This window comes from Euleptes europaea, chromosome 13 (assembly GCF_029931775.1).
Source record: "Euleptes europaea isolate rEulEur1 chromosome 13, rEulEur1.hap1, whole genome shotgun sequence".
NCBI lineage: Eukaryota > Metazoa > Chordata > Lepidosauria > Squamata > Sphaerodactylidae > Euleptes > Euleptes europaea.
Window position 1 is genome coordinate 65,272,102 of NC_079324.1, and position 12,410 is coordinate 65,284,511.

Genomic DNA, 12,410 nt, shown 5'->3' on the forward strand with positions numbered 1-12,410 from the left:
AGAAGCTGAAAGAAAGCCATTTGAAGCCAAATTGGGGGGAAAGAAGGAGAGGAGACCCTCTTTTCTAATGTCCTTTCCCCTACCCTCCATTTTCAGATTTTCCTCTGGAAAAGAGATGCATTCTATGTTTTATTTTAGCAATTGCAATTCTTTTTAAAATAAGCTTGTAAATGGTCAGGTGTCTCTGCTGTTTCTTCCCTCAAAATGCCTCCTGGGGACCATGCAAAACATTGAAGAATGGTAGTCCTCCCCCCAACCCCCCCGGTTGCCTCCTACAGACCCCCTCTTGCTCGCTTCTAATTCCTCAGTGGGGTTAAGCCAGCAAAAACAAAGAGCACTTCTTCCTGCTCCAAAAAGCCTCCCGTTCCCTCTCATCCCTAGAGGTAAAATCAGGAGCCCAAAAACGAGATCTCCCTGCGGCTTGACTCTAGTGAGAAAAAGAAACTTGAGAGCCACCTTGAGTTTACAAAGATAAGGCAGAGTATAAATATTTTACATTAATTACATCAATAAGTAAAATTGCATTTTCAAAGGCATATTATTCATTTCTTAAGTGACACAAGATGGGTTTCATGTGTATAACTTGTCCAAAATTGCAATGATGGTCAGACTGCAGGCAACTATGGTTCATTGTTGAAGAGATCCATGATATTACTGTGCTTGTGTGGGTGTGCATGTGTAAGCACAATCAAGAATTTATGGTGATTCTGTGAATTAATGACCTCCGAAATGTCATACCATTATCAGCCTTGCTAAGGTCTTACAACCCGAGTCAATCTAACTCCAGTTGGGTCTTCCTCATTTCAAGTTTTCCTAGCATTTTGGTCTTTTCCAGTGAGTCTTCTCTTCTCATAATGTGACCAAACTATGATAGCCTCAGTTTAGACATTTGATCTTCTACGGAGAGTTCTGGCTTGATACGCTCTAGAACCCACTGATTTTTTTGGTAGTTCACTGTATCTGTAAAACTCTCCTCTAAAACCACATTTCAAAGGAATCAACTTCCTTCCTGTCAGCTTTCTTCAATGCCCAGCTTTCATACCCATACATAGTAATAGGGAATACTATGGCATGAATTAACTGGATCTTAGTGGCCAGTGACACATCCTCACACTTAAGACTCTTTTTTAGCCCCTTCATGGCTGCCCTTCCCAGTCTCAACCTCCTTCTGATTTCTTGATTGCAGTCTCCCTTTTGGTTGATGATGGAGCCAAGGAATAGAAAGTCTTGAACAATTTTAACTTCCCCAGTAATAATTAATTTTGTCTTCTTGATGTTCAGCTGTAATTCTGCTTTGGCACTTTCTCCTTTAACCTTCATCAGTAGTTGTTTCAAGTCTTCACTGTGTTCTGCCAGCAATGTGATGTCATCTGCATATGCCAAATTGTTAATGTTCCTTCCACCAACTTTCACTTCTCCTTCATCAAAATCTAACCCAGCTTTCCTTATATCTTCTGGATAGAGATTGAAGAGATAGGGAGATCAAATACATTCCTGTCTGTCACCTTTGCCAACTGGAAACCATCCTGTCTCTCCATATTCTATCCTAACAGTAGCCTCTTGCTACTTTTGACTGTGTGGCTCATGATGATTGGTTTAAAAGGAAATGGGTGTGCCACAACATCTGATTGTTTTGATGCACAACCTGTACTCTGGACAAGAGGCTACTGTTAGGGCAGAATACAGAGAAACAGAATGGTTTCCAGTTGGATAAGGTGTCAGACAAGGATGTATTTGATCTCCTTATCTCTTCAATCTCTAAGCAGAAGATATCATAAGGAAAGCTGGATTTTGATGAAGGAGAAGTGAAAATTGGTGGAAGGAACATTAACAATTTGGTATATGCAGATGACATCACATTGCTGGCAGAACACAGTGAAGACTTGAAACAACTACTGATGAAGGTTAAAGGAGAAAGTGCCAAAGCAGAATTACAGCTGAACATCAAGAAGACAAAAGTCCAGGAAGCCATAAAAAGTAAAATGGTTTCCTTTAAAAAAATGGAAGGTTTCCCTGATCAAGGAGACCAGAATGGAGCAGAGGTTCTGACAAAACAAATGTTAGTTGACAATAAGATGAGCAAAATTGAGACTTTGAGAGGCAGATTGTTGAAAACAGAAAGACAAACTTTCAGCCTGTCTCCAAATATAGCAGGAGCAGGAAACTGGCCGGGGAGGCGGTTGAGCCTTCAGGAGACAAAGGCATAAGAGGATTGCTTAAAGAAAATGGAGAGGTGGCACAAACACAGGTTGAATTGTTTACATTTGTTTTCACTGTGGAAAATGTGGGGCACGCATCCTCACCGGAGCTGCTGTTTTTGGGAAGGGGGTCTGAAGAACTGACTCAAATTAAGATTACAAGAGATGATGTTTGAAGACTACCAGGCAAAGGGAAAACTCGTAGGTCTGCAGGTCCAGATGGTGTATGCCCGAGGGTTCTTAGGTGACTCACATGTGAAACTGTTGTGCTCCTAACCAGCAAAGGTAACTTGTCGCTAAAACTAGCCTCTGTGATGGATGGATGGATGGATGGATGGATGGATGGATGGATGGATGGATGGATGGAGAGTAGCACATGTTACACCAATTTTTAAAAAGGGGTCCAGAGGTGACGCAGGAAATTACAGGCCAGGAAGCCCTAACGTCTATTGCGGTTCCGTTAGTGGAAACAGTTATTAAAGCAAGAATTATTAAGCACACTGAGGTACAGACCCTGCTGAGGGACCATCAGCCTGGCTTCTGCAAAAGGAAGGTCCTGATTCAACAACCTCTTCAAGTTATTTGAGCCGGTTAACAAGTAAGTGGGTACGGGCGATCCAGCAGACCTCGCGGGGCCATGGACTTCCGAAAGGCCTTAGATAAGAAGCGAAGCTGAAGGAGTGAGCTGTGGCTCACGAAAGCTCCACACACCCTGCCAGAAATTGTGTTAGTCTTTAAGGTGCTCTGGCTCTTTTCTTCTGCCTTAGATAAGGTACCTCACACCAAAGACTCCTGAATAAGGTTAGCAGTCATGGGATAAGAGGGGCAGGCCCTCTTTGGGATTCCGTGGCAGGAAGCAGAGCAAGAATAAATGGGAGGTCCTCGCAATGGATGAAAGTGAGCCACAGCTCCCACAAGGATCAACAAGGGGACTGGTGCTACATAAATGATTTTAAATTGGGGGTGAGTGGTGCGGTAGCTGAGTTTGCAGATGACACTAAATTATAAAACCAAGGCTGACCGTGAAGAATTCCAGGAAGATCTCTCTAAATTAGGTAGGTGAGCAACAACATGGGAAATGAAATTCATTGTTAAGTAATGCATATTGGAACAACCCCCTCCCCATTTTAAATATATGTGGATGAGGTCTGAATTGGCTGAGACCAATATTGAAAGAGATCTTGAGGTTGTAGTGGAAAGATAGATGAAAATGTCGACCCAGGTGTACTGTACAGTAGAAAAGGCAAACTCCATGCTAGGAACTATTAGGAAAGGAACTGAAAATAAAACAGTAAACATTGTTATGCCCTTGTATAAAACTATATTGTGGCCTCGTTTGGAATCACAGAATCATAAGAGTTGGAAGGGACCACCAGGGCCATCAAATCCAACCCCCTGCACAATGCAGGAAATTCACAACTACCTCCCCCCTCCACACCCCTAGTGACCAGAAGATGGCCAAGATGCCCTCCCTCTCATCATCTGCCCAAGGTCACAGAATCAGCACTGCTGACAGATGGCCATCTAACCTCTGCTTAAAAACCTCCAGGGAAGGAGAACTCACCACCTCCCGAAGAAGCCTGTTCCACTGAGGAACCGCTCTGTTAGAAAATTCTTCCTAATGTCTAGACGGAAATAATGTGTGCAGCTTCTGATCATGGTAAGAACTTAAGAACATAAGAAAAGCCCTGCTGGATCAGACCAAGGCCCATCAAATCCAGCAGTCTGCTCACACAGTGGCCAACCAGGTGCCTCTAGGAAGCCCCCAAACAAGACAACTGCAGCAGCACCATCCTGCCTGTGTTCCACAGCACCCAAGATAATAGGCATGCTCCTCTGATCCTGGAGAGAAAAGGTATGCATCATGACTAGTATCCATTTTAACTAGTAGCCATGAATACCCCTTTCCTACATGAACATGTCCCCTCCCCTCTTAAAGCCTTCCAAGTTGGCAGCCATCACCACATTTTGGGGCAGGGAGTTCCACAATTCAACTATGCGTTGTGTGAAAAAATACTTCCTTTTATCTGTTTTGAATCTCTGACCCTTCAGCTTCAGCAGATGACCTTGCGTTCCAGTATTATGGGAGAGGCAGAAAAACCTCTCCCTATCTACTCTCTCCAAATCATGCATAATTTTATAGACCTCTATCAGGTCTCCCCTCAGCCGCCTTCTTTCCAAGCTAAACAGCCCTGTTTTAACAGCTCCCCATAGGACAGTTGCTCTAGTCCCCTAATCATTTTGGTTGCTCTTCTCTGCACCTTCTCAAGCTCTGTAATATCTTTTAGGTGTGGTGACCAGAACTGTACACAGTATTCCAAGTGTGGCTTCACCACAGGTTTGTACAAGGGCAGTATGCTATCAGCAGTTTTATTCTCTATTCCTCATCTAATTATGGCCAGCATGGAATTTGCCTTTTTTACAGCAGCCGCACACTGGGTTGACATCTTCATTGAGCTATCCACTACCACCACAAGATCCCTTTCTTGGTCTGTCGCTGCCAGCACAGATCCCATCAGTGTATAGGTGAAGTTGGGATTTTTTGCCCCAATATGCATCACTTTGCTCACATTGAATCTCATTTGCCATTTTAATGCCCATTCTTCCAGTTTGTAGAGATCCTTTTGGAGCTCTTCACAGTCCAATTTTGTTTTAACCACCCTAAATAATTTGGTGTCATCTGCAAACTTGGCTACTTCACTGTTCAATCCCAACTCCAGGTCATTGATGAACAGGTTGAAAAGCAACGGTCCCAACACAGATCCCTGAGGCACCCCACTACTCACATCCCTCCATTGGGAGAACTGACCATTGATTCCTACTCTCTGCTTCCTATTTTTCAGCAAGCTCTCAATCCATAAGAGGACTTGTCCTCTTATCCCATGACTATGAAGTTTGCCTAGCAGTCTTTGGTGGGGGACATTGTCAAAAGCCTTTTAGAAATCCAAATACACATTGTCCACAGGCTCATTCCTGTCCACATGTTTATTGACACTTTCAAAAAACTCTACCTTCTCAGAAGCCATGTTGGGTTTTGCTCAGCAGGCCTTGCCCTTCTATACGCTTGACAATTCTATCTTTAATAATGTTTTCCATCAATTTACCTGGAACAGATGTTAAGCTAACTAGAGAGCCAGCGTGGTGTAGTGGTTAAGAGCGGTGGTTTGGAGCCATGGAGTCTGATTTGGAGAACCGGTTTGATTCCCCACAACTCCACATGCGCAGCAGAGGCTAATCTGGTGAACTGGATTTGTTTCCCCACTCCTACACACAAAGCCAGCTGGGTGACCTTGGGCTAGTCACAGCTCTCTCCAAACTCTCTAAGCCCCACCTACCTCACAGGGTGTCTGTTGTGGGGAGGCGAAGGGAAGGTGATTGTAAGCTGGTTTGAGTCTCCCTTAAGTAGTAGAGAAAGTCAGCATATAAAAACCAACTCTTCTGTAATTTCCTGGGTCCCCCCTGGGACCTTTTTTATAAATGGGTGTTACATTGGCCATTCTCCAGTCCTCTGGTACAGAGGCTGATGGAAGGGACATGTTATATATCTTTGTTAGGAGTTCAGCAATTTCCCATTTGATGAATGGGAAATTTCCCATAGGATGAATACCGTCTGGTCCCTGTGACTTGTTAGTTTGCAGTTTGTCTAGACCAGTGGTGGCGAACCTATGGCATGCATGCCAGAGGCGGCACGCAGCCCTCTCTGTGGGCACTCGCGCCATCGCCCCAGCACATCTAGAGAGTTGCAAATCCAAGGCAAAACCTCCCATGCGTTTTGGCCATTTGGTCCCTCCCCTCGCCCGCTGGCTAAGATCCTGCGGGATCCGCCCAGGCCTGCGTCCTGCCTTCCTTTCCCCCCTGCTTCCCGGAGCCTCCCAATGGGCCTCCAAGCGGCCGAGTGGCTGTAGAGCAGCAGCAGGCGGTGGCAGGGCGGGCATGAAGCAGTGAAGCCAGGTGCTGCTGCTTCTGCTGCTGGCCGCCTTGGCCGGCACGCAGTAGAAGTACTGCTTCCACGGCTTCCCAGCGGTCGAGCTGTTGCCGCTGCAGCATGCCTACGTGCTGGAGCAGTACAAGGGCGAGGGCTGGAAGGAGAGTGTCCATGCCCTGGAGGCCAGCCTGCGCCTCCACCACCTGCTGTGCGACAGAGAGGTGCACTGTCACCAGGAGTGTGGCAGCGGCGGTGAGGCACCAGGGGAGCCTTGGCTCGGGAAGCCGACCTTTTGAGAGCCGGGCCCTAGTGCCGTGCCGGACGAGGGGCTGGCTGAGCTGGATCTCTTTGGGTGCGTCCTGTGGCGTGCCTCCTGCCTGCGGCGCTGCAAGCGTGGCCTGCCCATCTACTTCCAGCAACGCATCCCTTACTTGTACCTGCACTATGCGCTCTAAAAGGTGAGGGGCGTTCCCCCCCGGAGACCGTCTGGCAGCGCGATCCTGTGCAGAGCGACTCTGCTAGCAGGGATGAAGTGGGGATGTTAATGTATGAGTTGTTTTTTCTAAACTAAAACCTCAGTATTCAGGTTAAATTGCCGTGTTGGCACTTTGCGATAAATAAGTGGGTTTTGGGTTGCAGTTTGGCCACTACGTCTCTAAAAGGTTTGCCATCACTGGTCTAGACGATCTAAGACTTCCTGCCTTGTTACCACCATTTGCCCCAGTTCCTCATTCTCCCCTCTCCAAAATCTCTGTTCAGAAGGAATCTGCCCTGTATTTTCAACAGTGAAGACAGATGAGAAGAATTCATTTAGTTTCTCTGCAATCGCTTTATCCTCCCTTAGTGTTCCTTTATTTCCATTGTCTTCCAATGGTCCAACCGCTTCCCTAGCTGGTTTCCTACTACTAATATACTTAAAAAGGGCAAGAGTCCAGTAGCACCTTAAAGACTAACAAAAATATTTTCTGGTAGGGTATGAGCTTTCGTGAGCCACAGCTCACTTCTTCAGATCAAGAAGATCTGAAGAAGTGAGCTGTGGCTCACGAAAGCTCATACCCTACCAGAAAATATTTTTGTTAGTCTTTAAGGTGCTACTGGACTCTTGCCCTTTTTGACTACTGCAAACAGACTAACACGGCTACCCACTGTGAATTAATATACTTAAAGAATTTCTTATGGTTTGTTTTGATGTGTTTAGCGATATGCCCCTCAAAATCTTTTTTTGCATCTCTAATTATCTGCTTACATTTCCTTTGTGCAAGCTTGTGTTTGCTTTTGTTCGCCTCGTTTGGGCAATCGTTCCAGTCTCTGAAGGAAGCCTTTTTTTCTTTAATTGCTTCCTTCACCTTACCCGTTAACCATGGTGGTGACCTCTTGGACTTATTACTACCTTTCCTGACTTGTGGTATACAAGTTAGCTGAGCCTCTAATAATGTGGACTTGAGTAACCCCCAAGCCTTTTCCAGAGATTTTACCCTCCTAACTGTTCCTTTTAACTTCCTCTTTACCAAGTTTCGCATTTTAGAGAAGTTCCCTCTTTTAAAGTCAAAGGTAATTGTGTGAGATTTCCCAGTCACTTTCCCACTTACATATAAACTAAATTTGATGCCACTGTGGTCACTATTGCCAACTGGCTCAACCACATCCACATCCTGCACCAAATCACTGGCAGCACCACAGAGTATTAAATCCAGGATCGCCTCCCGTCTGGTTGGATCTATGACCAACTGTTTGAGGGCACAGTCACTGAAGATGTCTAGAAATGTTATCTCTTTGGCTTGACTGGAGCATGCATTTATCCAGTCAATATGAGGGTAGTTAAAGTCTCCCATTATTTCTATTTCATTACATGCTTCCCTAATTTCATTCTCAAAAGGATATCGCAGAGCAGGAAAAACTGCAAAAGAGGGCAACCAGGGGGGTGAGGGGGGTGAGGGAGGTGGAACCCCCATCCTGGAGAACCTCTCATTCTAGAACAGGGGTGGGGTACCTTTTTTCCACCAAGGGCCATTTGGATATTTAGAACATCATTCGCAGGCCATACAAAATTATCAACTTAAAAATTAGCCGACCAAGCCCGAAGCAGGCAGCTGTCCCAGATGACCCCCCCCCGGCGCGGGCAAGCAGGCAGGCATCCAACCAGTGGTGCACTTGCCCACCTGGTGGCACAGGATGGTCTGTTGCACCAGCCGGGCATAGCCGTCCAGCAGCACGTCGGAGTTGCTCCTGCTCCGCATGGTCGGGGCCGGATTTTACAGCCGGCTCCTGCTACCTCTGCCTGCAGGGATGAAATGAGGACACACTGGCTAAGAACACCCCCCCCCCCGCGCGCACATTCTGGTCCTGCCTCCTTCAAACCCTCCATTGTTGCCACTTCCGCCCCCAGCCCTCTTGTAGTACAGAGGGAATACATTTCTCCAAGGCCTGGGTGGGGAAGGGTTAACACAGTTTCTTGGGCGGTCCTAGCAGCTTCATAGCTAATGACTCTTCTGCAAGGGGAAAAAAAGGTTCCTTTTCTCAGCAAAACAAACTCACATCCGCCTTGAATAGAGGCTATTCCTGTCCGCAGGAGGGGGCGGATTGCTAGTCTTAGATCCTTAGATCCTTCTGAGCTAAAGGGGTATTCATAGCTATTAGTTGGAATGGATGCTGGTCATGCCGCATCCCTGTTCTCTCTAGTATCAGAGGAGCAGGCCTATTATCGTGGCTGTGATGGAACACGGGCAGGACGGTGCTGCTGCAGTCGCCTTGTTTGTGGGCTTCCTGGAGGCCCCTGGTTGGCCCCTGTGTGAGCAGACTGCTGGCCTTGAGGGGCCTGGGTGTGACCCAGCAGCAGGGCCTTTCTGATGTTCTTATGTTCGAGATGTGCCAGGACCCACAAAGGGCCAGACCCCCACCCCACCCCCGCCTGATGTTCCCCACCCCTGTTCTAGAAGGAAGACAGTGGAGGGGAAAAGGGGACAGAGGCTTATTCAAGTAGGCATGACGTGGAGAACTCCCGGGTCACCAGGGAGCCCCCGCCCTCCACTCGTGGAGCGGTGGTTCAAGGGTGGACTGGGCCGCCGGGGGAGGGGGAGGGAGCCAGGCCCCGGCAAGGCCAGCTCATCAAGGGGGTGAGAGCTAGTCCGAGGGGGGGGGGAGGAAGGCCAGGGCCTCTCGGGCCTGTGCCTGAGGCGGGAGGCTGGACGGGAGGGGCCCTGCTCGCCGGTCCGGTGGGCCGGGCAGGGCACTTCTGAGCGCCGCGCGCGCGCGCACGCACGGCTTGGCTTGGCGGGCATCCAGGCGGGGGGCGCGGGGCTTCAGGGGGCCCGCTTCTCCCCCCCCCCCGGGCAGGGGCCAGCCGGGCTCCTGCTCCTCCTGCTCCTCCTCCAGGCGGGCCGGCGGAGGCTGTTTCTGCGCCGGGGCCAGGAGAGGCGGCGTCTCCCCGCAGGGGCCGGGAGCTGCCGCCGCCGCCGCCGCCGCCGCCACTGGCCTCTGACCGGACGGGGCGGGTCGGTCCCGGGCTCCGTTTGCTCAGGTCAGCTGCATGCCGCCGTGCCCGGGCTGCGGAAGGGTCTCCTCGGCGGGCGGGCCGGCGGGCGGGCTGGCCGGACGGCCCTTCTTCGCGGGAGGCGCGGACGGACGGACGGACGGACGACTCCCGGCCACCCTCCGCCCAGGCGCAGCAAAGCCCCGGGAGGGAGGGAGGGAGGGAGGGAGGGGGGCCTCGCAGGCTGGCCAGGCCTTCCTGGAGGGGGCGGGGGGCAGCCCCCGGGGGCCCTGACGCCCAGCGGGGGGAGGGGGCTCTTCCCCCGCCACACCCTCCTGGCCAGGGGCCCCAGCCGGACCGGCGCGGGGGAGGCCGGGGAAGAGCCCGGCGCGCCTCACGTCTCAGCCCGGGGAGGCCGGGGCCAGCGCGCCCTCCCCTCCCCTCCCGCCAGCGCTGGGCTCGGAGGCGCCGGGGCCGGCGAGGTTGGGGGCCGCCCCCTCCAGGCAGGCAGGCAGGCAAGGAGGTTCCCCCCCCCGCCCTCTCTCCCTCCCCCCCTGGACGCCGAGGCCGGCCCAGCCCCATCCCCGCGGCAGGACGCGCCGTCGGAAGGAGCCGCAGCCCGTTGGCCGGCGGGGCCGAGGCAGGGGGAGGCCCCGCGCCCCCCCCCAACGAGCCCCAGCGCACGCGGGTCCGGCGGCGCGGACGTCCCTAGCCTCCTGGGGAGGGAGGGAAGGAAGGGGCCCCCGCCCGCCCGCCCGCCCGCCCGCCCGGCCGGCCCCCCTGCCCCCCTCCCCTCGGACTCACCCGGGCCAGAAGAGGCGGCCGCGTCGGAGAGTGCTCGGCGTCCCCCGCGCTGCCTCGGCGCCCGCCCCGTCGGAGCCTCCGCGGAGGCGCCTGTGGCTCCATGGGGCGGCGCGCGCGCGCGGGCGGGCGGAGGGAGGGGGGGAGCCGGGCCCCGCGGGCGCCTCACGCGGCTCCGAGCGCGCCCCGGCCCCGCTCCCCGACCGGCGCCATCTTCGGGCTCCGGCCCCTCGCGGGGGGGGCGGGGGGGAGGGGCACTTCGGAGGCGCCCCGCCCCGCAGGGGAGAGCCCGCCCGCCCGCCCGCCTGCGACCCGGGATGGGCGGGCGAGTTCCCTCCCCCCCGTCCCCCCCGGCAAGTGCAGGCGGGGCGTTGGCCCAGGGGCGGCGGCGGCGGCGGCGGCGGCTGCCCCGAAAGAGGCCTCCGGCCCCGGCGCGCCCCTCGCTGGCGGAGCCCCGACGCCCCGGCCCCGGCCCGGCGGCCGGCCCTTGGCGGCCCTTGGCGCCCCTTGGCGCCCCTTGGCGCCCCTTGGCGGCCCTGGGGCCGTGCGGGCTGGCCCGTCGGCGGGCGGCACTGAGGCCGAGCGGGGCTGGGGCGGAGGAGGAGGAGGAGGAGGAGGAGGAGGAAGGCTCCCGGGACCCCCGCCACTGGAAGGACAGCCCCCGCTGGGGTCGCGCCGGGGCCACAGCCCCCCACCCCAAAGGAGCCGCGCTGGCGCTGCAGCAGCCCACGTGTCCCGAAACTGGACGGAGAGGCCCCACCCCCCCGCGCCCGCCCCCAGCGTATCTCCAGGTCTAGAGCGCTCCTTCGGCCGGCGGGGGGGGGCGCTTCCCCCCGCTTGGGGCCTTCATTGCAGCCCCAGGGACCCCCCCCCCCCCCGCTCTCTTTCTACACTCCTGACCAGCGCCTGGCTCTGACCCTCGATGGGCTCTCTAGGCCGGCCCACCAAGAGCGCCGCCGCCCTCGGGGCCCCTGGCTGGCCGGCCGGCTGGCTGGCTGGCCGGCCTTCCCCCGCCCGGACAGTGGCTCCCAGTTGGGTCCCCTTCTGCGGATGTGCGTTTGCCGGGGTGCCCAGCTGGGCCCCAGGCGGCCTTCGCTGCCCGTCAACCCCCCGTCGGCCTCCAGCTCCGGTTCCTCCCGTTCATTTCCCACAGACTGCCTGGGCAGCTCCAGCACGGTTCTGCATGGGGTGACCGGTCTGGACCACAGGAAGGGAGGCGCCACAAAAAACTGGCTTTTCCCCCAACACAGTCATAGACTTGGGAGGGACCACCAGGGTCATCTAGTCCAACCCCCTGCACAATGCAGGAAATTCACAACTACCTCCCCACCAAACCCCCAGTGACCCCCTACTCCACGCCCAGAAGATGGGGGGGGGACCCTCCAGGATCCCTAGCCAAACTGGCCTGGGGGAAAGTTGCTTCATGACCCCAAGGTGGCGGTCAGCATTACCATAGGCATGTAAGAAAGGGCCATGAGAGCTGAACACTGACGCAACCCTTCCTGCCCTCCCTCTCGTGATCTGCCTAAGTTCACAGAATCTGCACTGCTGACAGATGGCCATCTAGCCTCTGCTTCAAAACCTCCAGGGAAGGAGAGCCCACCACCTCCTGAGGAAGCCTGTGCCACTGAGGAACTGCTCTCACCATCAGAAAGTTCTGCCTAATGCTTAGCTGGAAACTCTTTTGATTTAATTTTAACCAGTTGGTTCTGGTCCAACCTTCTGGGGCAACAGAAAACAACTCGGCACCCTCCTCTATATGGCAGCCCCTCAAGTACTTGAAGATGGTTCTCCTATCCCCTCTCAGTCTTGTCCTCTTCAGGCTAAACCTACCCAGCTCCTTCAGCCTTTCCTCATGCGACTTGGTCTCCAGACCCCTCACCATCTTTGTTGCCCTCCTCTGGCCACGTTCCAGCTTGTCTACTTCTTTCTTAAGTGGAGGTGCCAAAACTGAACACAGTACTCTAGGTGAGGTCTAAACTGTAGATGTACAACATTTTCAAGATTTTTTTGTTTA

General features: G+C 53.6%; 1 protein-coding gene across 1 annotated transcript in view; it reads right to left on the minus strand.

The window, feature by feature from the left end:
• TTC28 (tetratricopeptide repeat domain 28) overlaps nucleotides 1-10,498 on the minus strand; it is a 114,353-nt gene extending 103,855 nt beyond the window's left edge. The window contains exons 1-2 of the mRNA XM_056859126.1: nucleotides 10,397-10,498; nucleotides 9,383-9,850 (exon numbers count right to left, since the gene is read on the minus strand). Coding sequence (XP_056715104.1) covers nucleotides 9,383-9,850; nucleotides 10,397-10,498 — 570 coding nt within the window. The remainder of the gene's footprint in view (nucleotides 1-9,382; nucleotides 9,851-10,396) is intronic.
• Nucleotides 10,499-12,410: the final 1,912 nt, after the last annotated feature.